This window comes from Anolis sagrei, chromosome 1, assembly GCF_037176765.1.
Source record: "Anolis sagrei isolate rAnoSag1 chromosome 1, rAnoSag1.mat, whole genome shotgun sequence".
In the NCBI taxonomy this organism is placed as follows: domain Eukaryota; kingdom Metazoa; phylum Chordata; class Lepidosauria; order Squamata; family Dactyloidae; genus Anolis; species Anolis sagrei.
The window spans coordinates 315867672-315875321 of record NC_090021.1 but is presented as its reverse complement, the minus strand read 5'-3'; the positions used below and the strand labels follow the sequence as shown (position 1 = coordinate 315875321).

Sequence of the window (7650 nt, the reverse complement as noted above, 5' to 3'; positions counted from 1 at the left end):
CAGCTCAGCGGGGGGAGGGAGAAATCTGCAAGGAAGACTCCTCCCCCTCCGCTCATTCAAAGTAAGCTGCTAAATTGTCTCTCGTCTCCTTTAAAAATGTGATCGCATAGAATAAGGGAGTCTGAGCGCTGAAGTAAACAGGAAATGTCTCTTTTGCTTTCCCTCGGCGAATGGACTCTTCCGCCTCCCCGCCGGCCTGAATAGTTTGACCTCTTTAGAGAGAACAAGAAGGCCTGAAGGAGAGGTAAGGCGAAGGAGGGAGAGTGGAGGGGGAAGTGTGTGTTGGAATGGCTGAGGGAAGGCGCCCAGAAGGCAGTGGGTGGGTGAGTGAATGGCGGCATCATAGGTGAGCTTGTCAGACTGGGGAGGCCTTTCTCAGCGGGTGCATCCACACCGCAGAATTAACACAATTTGAGACCAGTTTAACTACCAGGGCGCAATGCTGTAGAGCAGTGGTTCTCAACCTGGGGTCCCCAGATGTTTTTGGCCTACAACTCCCAGAAATCCTAACAACTGATAAAATAGCTGGGATTTCTGGGAGTTGTAGGCCAAAAACATCTGGGGACCACAGGTTGAGAACCACTGCTGTAGAGCAAGTGGTTCTCAGCCTTCCTAATGCAGTTCCTCATGTTGTGGTGACCCTCAACCATAAAATTATGTTCGTTGCTACTTTCATAACTGTAGTGTTGCTACTGTTATGAATCGTCATGTAAATATATATATATATATATATATATATCTGATATATATCAGAGATGCAGGATGTATTTTCATTCACTGGACGAAATTTGGCACAAATACCCGATATGCCCAAATTTGAATACGGGGGGGGGGGGGGTGATTTTGTCATTTGGGAGTTGTAGTTCACTTACATCCAGAGAGCACTGTGGAGTCAAACAATGATGGATCTGGACCAAACTTGGCACGAATCTTCTATCTATATAAATAAAAATGTAATGTTAGTTTGTGGAATTAACATAACTCAAAAACCACAGGATGAATTGACACCAAATTTGGATACAAAACACCTATCAGGCAAACGAATGCCCATCACTCGTAAAAACTCTGAAAAACTCATTGGAAGGGACTTAAAAAGCCAAAAAACAAAACCACATATATACGCAAACATACATATACACAAATATATATATACACAAAACACATATACACAGACTGGGCCACAGCAACACGTGGCAGGGGACAGCTAGTCCCATATAAATAAAAAAATATAATGTTAGTTTGTGGGATTAGTATAACTCAAAAACCACTGGGTGAATTGGCACCAAATTTGGACACAATACACCTATCAGTCCAACAAGTGACCATCACTCATAAAAACACCGAAAAACACAGCAGAAGAGACTTAAAAAACCAAAAAACAAAATTTACATTACAATGCATGGGCAAAACCACATATATACACATATACACAAATATATACACACACATATATATATATATACACACAAAACAAACACACACAGAGACTGGGCCACAGCAACGCGTGGCGGGGGACAGCTAAATAAAAATGTAATGTTCATTTGTGGGATTAACATAACTCAAAAATCACTGGACGAATTGACACCAAATTTGGACAGAATACATGTATCAGGTCAACAAGTGACCATCACTCATACAAACACTGTAAAACACACCAGAAAAGACTTAAAAAGCAAAAAAAAACATTACGATGCATTCACAAAACTACACACACACACATATATATATGCAAATACACACACACATATATACACAAAAATATGCACACACATACACAAAACACATACACAGGCTGGGCCACAGCAATGCATGGCAGAGGATGTCTAGTACACAATATGCTGAAATGTGAACACTGGTGGAGTTTGGAGAAAATAGAACTTGACATTTGGGAGTTGTAGTTGCTGGGATTTATAGTTCATCTACAATCAGAGCATTCTGAATCCCACCAATGATAGAATTGGGCCAAACCTCCCACACAAAACCCCTTGACCAACAGAAAATACTGGAAGGGTTTGGTGGGCATTAACCTTGAGTTTTGGAGTTGTAGTTCATGTGCATTCAGAGAGCAGGAGGAGGGCTTTTGGTGGGAGGATTTGCCATCTGTTTCCAAAAACGAAGAGAAAACAGGTGGAGATATCTTCAGCCTTCTCTGTCAACGGGACTCCTAAAATCATCAGAAATATGTGTTTTCTGATGGTTTTTGGTGACCCCTCTGAAAACCCTTCACGATCCCTTCAGGGGTCTCGACCCCCATGTTGAGAAACACTGCTATAGAATGATAGGAGTTGCAGTTGGATGAGGCACCAGTACTATTGGACAGAGAAGGTTAAGGTCCTTGTAAAACGACAAGTCTCAGTATTCCATAGCACTGAGTCATGGCAGTTAAAGATCACCTGGACCTTAATTATTACAGCCCAGTGTCTAAACTCCCCTTTTTGGGCAAAGTGATGGAAAAGGCGGTTGCCCTCCAACTCCAGGCAGTCTTGGATGACACACACTTCCTTGACCCATTTCAAACCTGCTTCAGGATACGGATTTGAGGCTGCTATGGTCATCTTAATGGATGATGTCCATCTATGAGGACAGGCCAAATATTTGGGAATTCTTAATTTAGAGGGAAATACGCATTCTCCCCATTCTAATAACCATAAAACATGGGATTATTTGTAGAAATTGATTAATTAAATTGTTATAAGTGGAGGTGTTTTTTGTTTTTGTTTTTTACTAATTTTACTAATTTATTTTACTAATAAGTGATTTATATATTTGCATGTTTTGCTGGATATAACTCTTTTTTTCTCTTTTCCTTTTAGTAACTATGGTGAATATCCTCCAGCTTGTGCGAGATCACTGGGCCCTGACATTGGTTCCGATTGGATTTGTGGTGGGATGTTACTTTGACAGGAGAAATGATGAGAAACTGAGCTTATTCAGAAACAAAAGCAAATTATATCACAGGTTAGTTATTTTGGGGTAGGGAGTAACATAAGGATAACATTTCAAATTATTATACCCTGCTCATCAGCCACAAAGGCACTCAGGTTGGTTTGCAAAATTTTAATTTGTCCTCAAGCTTACAATGTACATAAGATCAATAATAATTCTTACATAAATATTACATAAGATTTATTATGTTTTAGTTCTTTATGTATTAGTTGATTGTTCATGTTTATTTTTATTTTGATGCTCAATTCCTTCATTGTAAGCTTACTGTTGTTACTATCCATTATCCTGTATTATTTTGATGTGTTTGTACCCATTTTGCGGCATTCAATGTTTGCCTGTTTTGTTTATAAACCACCCTGAGTTCCTCCAGGGAGAGAGGGTGCTCTAGAAATAAATTATTATTATTATTATTATTAGAATCACAAGAAGATTAATACACAGCAAACATGATCATTATGCTGTCTGTTGTATTGGATCAAAAGTTAAGACACTTCCCAAGTGTCTAGGACTGTGGGCTGTATCAGCAAATAATGCATGCAGATCCGAGTAGGGTGGCCTTTTGCAGCTGACAGATCATAGAGTTGGAAGAGACCTCATGGGCCATCCAGTCCAACCCCTTGCCAAGAAGCAGGAATATTGCATTCAAAGCACCCTGACAGATGGCCATCTAGCCTCTGTTTAAAAACCTCCAAAGAAGGAGATGGTAATTTTGTCAGCGCCGATTGTGTTTAAGTGCAGGCCAGGGTCATTAGGCACTGCACCCAGTGTGCCAATCACCACTGGAACCACCTTTACTGGCTTGTGCTAGAGTCTTTACAGTTTGATCTTTAAATCCTCATATTGTGTCAGCTTTTCCAGTTGTTTCTCTTCAGTTCTGCTGTCTCCTAGGATTGCAGCATTGATGATCCATACTTATTTTAACGCGATCGTGAGGTCACAACACAGCAACGTCATGTCTAATAATAATAATAATGACATAATATAAGTCTGCAGACAGACTGCAAGCAGAGGCATAACACAGTTGCTCAGGTGACGCTGACAAAATTACCAGCTGCAGAAGGACACCTTACTGGGATCTGCACGCATTATTTGCCGATACATCACACAGTCCTATCCACTTTCCTGCATTTCCCTGTTGCTTTTGGGTGGGTAAATTTGAGAGATTTGTGGCCTGCATGTCATTACCCAATTCACTGTGTTTAGCACCAATTTCTAGAAGCCAAACCAGGTCAGGTCCAATTTTAAGTGTTTTTTTTTAAGGGATAGGAGGTGCTTATTTAAACCAACTTGGGAAAGGATTGCTTTATCAGAGTCAAACACACCTGGACCTGTGGTTCTGTCATTTTCATTAAACTAAAAATCTGGGTAATGGAAAGCATAGGCATTGTGAATACAGGGTTGGAAGGCATGCTACATGAAGCCAGTGGGCCATGTTTCTACTCCTGTTTTTACTGTTAGCTTGAACGTGGTGGAGATGATGTCTTCTATTGCTCTAGTAACCAAAATTATTTTGAAAATGTAACTGAAGAGCGCTGAACATCTTTATTTTATTTATTCAAAAAAAATATTGGGAACAGGCCATATATCCAATTAGGGATTTTGAGTACAAAAAATTACAAACATATTATTTTAAAAATAAATTGTCATCTTTATTACTATTTGAAATATTGTTCAAAAAAGCATAAAAGTGAAGACTTGTGGTGAAGTTTTTTCCCATCTGTTACCAAAATTGCTAGTTGCATAGCAGAATATACCGTACTTTTAAATGTGAACAATTTTTTCTGGAAAGACAACATTCCTAATTTGATAATCCTTTCTTTCATTTTCACAGGGAATTGAAACCTGGAGAAGAAGTCACATGGAAATAATGTTTCAAATGAAATGATCGTGTCATTGAGTGAAACAAAAATTGTTAGTCCCGGGCCATCTATTAAATTCATGACTTTAGCAGGAGCTTAAGAAGTTACTTTTAAGAAGAAACACATAACATTTTTTCCAGTTATGAATGAATGTCATTGCATTCATTTTTCTTTAGAGTAAAATTCTAAAGTTTGTATTTCTGGAATTTCTTCTCTGGGGACATACACATGAGATCTTTTTTCCACCTTTAAATAAAAAGAAGATGACAACCAGCCTAAAAAGTATTTGGATGTTTTGTTTTGAAATTCTCTCTCCCAAAACTTTATACTTTGCTGCATATTAACAAACAAATGCATTAAAATATATCTATTTAGTGCTGGCAGTGGAAATATAAATAGCTTTAGTTATACATTTGTTTTACAAGGCATTCTACATAGGAATATAAATCAGTGAGAGGGGAAAATATACACCTCTAAAACTTTGTCAGCTTTTTAAAATTTCTTAGTGCTTTTAAAACTCATTTGTTTGCTAGAAGAAAACACTGCAGATATCAGGAATACCAGAAATAGGGCACTGGACGTTTGCATTTTTTGTTTGGAATCCACCCTGAGTCCCTTCAGGGAGATAAGAGTAGAATATAAATAAAGTGTTATTGTTGTTGTTGTTATTATTATTATTATTATTACCCAGATGAGTATCTCTGAAGCATAATGGAGCTTTGAAGACCTAATTAACCATTACTAAAATTTCATTTCAAAAAGGAAAAAAAACACATAATGAAGGAGGTATTCTAATCTGTCCCTTATTCCTTCGGCATTTAGGAAAGGAGGATGATGTGTTTTGTAATCTTTGTCCTTACCATTGTATTTTCTTCTGTATATGATTGTAAAAGCTGAACAGTGAGGAAAGCCTATGTCTACTCATTTGAAATGTCATGCCAAAGAAGAGTTCTGTGACTGCCAAAAAGACAAATAAATGGGTCTTGGAGCAAAGCAAACTTGATCGCTCCCTAGAAAGCAAATGACTAGACTTAAACTTGTACTTTGGACGTATCATGAGAAGACATGACTCATTAGAAAAGACAATTGTGCCTAGTAAAGTAGAAGGCAGTAGGAAAAGAAATCATGCATTAATTCGACAATGTAAATAAGGAATGGCCAAACTTGGGCACTCCCGTTGTTTTGGATTTCAACTCCCACAATTCCTAATAGACAATAGGCTGTTGGGAATTGTGTGGGTTGAAGTCCGGGGGCCTCATCATACTAGAGAAAAAAATCCACTTAAAATCCGGTTGCTGCCTCCTGCAGAATTAATGATTTTTACTGTATTCCTTATTGTTATATGCTGACAGCATCACATGATGCTTATGTGAGGCCGCCCTGAATCCCCCTTCAGGGGGAGAAGGGCAGGATAGAAATCTATATAAATAAAAATGTAATGTTCGTTTGTGGGATTAACAGAACTCAAAAACCAGTGGGCCAATTGACACCAAATTTGGACAGCATACACCTAACAACCCAATGTATGTCCTTGACTCAAAATTTTTTGATTTTGTCATTTGGGAGTTGTAGTTGCTGGGATTTAAAGTTCACCTACAATCAAAGAGCATTCTGAACTCCACCAATTATGGCATTGAACCAAACTTGGCACACAGGACTCCCATAACCAAAAGAAAACACTAGAAGAGTTTGGTGGACATTGACCTTGAGTTTGGGAGTTGTAGTTCACCTACATCCAGAGAGCACTGTGGATTCAAATCTGGACCAAACTTGACCCAAATGGATCTGGACCAAACTTGACCCAAATATTTCATATGGCCAAATATGAACACAGATGGAGTTTGGGGGAAATAGACCTTGAAATTTGGGATTTGTAGTTACTGGGATTTATAGTTCACCTACAATCAAAGAGCATTCTGAACCCCACAAACGACAGAATTGGGGCAAATTTCCCACACAGAACCTCCATGACCAACAGAAAATATTTAAGGCCATCCAGTCCAACTCTTCACTGCAAGAAAATTCAATCAGAGCTCTCTTGACAAAGAGCCATCCAGCCATACAGATAGATAGATATGATTGACACACACACAGATATAGTATCATAGATTTTAAAGAGACCCTTAAAGATATGTTGCATATTCCAGAGTAGGCAAACCAGACACTCTCCACATCAACATTGACAAAGAAACAGCAAGCAATACTGTTTACCCACAAGCATAAAGAAATTACATATTTATTATTATTATTATTAACTTTATTTGTACCCCGCTAGCATCTCCCAAAGGACTCGATGCGGCTTACATAGGCAGAGGCCTCAAAAGACAACAACATAACAATACACATAACATTATAAAGCAAATCAAAAACATCAAGCAATAGACGATAAACAATACACCATAACACAATTAAAAACTAGGGCTGGGCCGATTGTAATGGGTACAGATTAAAAGGTGCTGAGTATGACAGGTAACATGTAGGATTTTAGGGTAAGTGCAATGTGCAGACAATCTTAACTCTCTGATAAAGTGCTTCTGGGACATATTGCTGGAGTTTCCTATTCTGGAAAGGCACACCGGAACAGCCAGGTCTTCAAGCTCTTCCTAAAGACTGCCAGTGTAGGGGCTTGTCTGATGTCCTTGGGGAGGGTGTTCCAAAGTCGGGGGGCTACCACAGAAAAGGCCCTGTCCCTCGTCCCCACCAAACGCGCCTGTGACACAGGTGGGATCGCGAGCAGGGCCTCTCCGGATGAACGAAGGGAACGCGTGGGTTCATAAAAGACAACAACATAACAATACACATAACATTATAAAGCAAATCAAAAACATCAAGCAATAGACTATAA

At 38.8% G+C, this 7650-nt stretch overlaps 1 protein-coding gene across 1 annotated transcript; it reads left to right on the top strand.

Moving 5' to 3' along the window:
- The first annotated feature begins 47 nt into the window (after window positions 1-47).
- NDUFB1 (NADH:ubiquinone oxidoreductase subunit B1) lies at window positions 48-5078 on the top strand. Its single transcript, XM_060756578.2, has 3 exons — window positions 48-244; window positions 2814-2958; window positions 4778-5078. The coding sequence occupies exons 2-3, from the start codon at window positions 2819-2821 to the stop codon at window positions 4812-4814; spliced, it is 177 nt and encodes a 58-aa protein (XP_060612561.2). The 5' UTR covers window positions 48-244; window positions 2814-2818; the 3' UTR covers window positions 4815-5078.
- Window positions 5079-7650: the final 2572 nt, after the last annotated feature.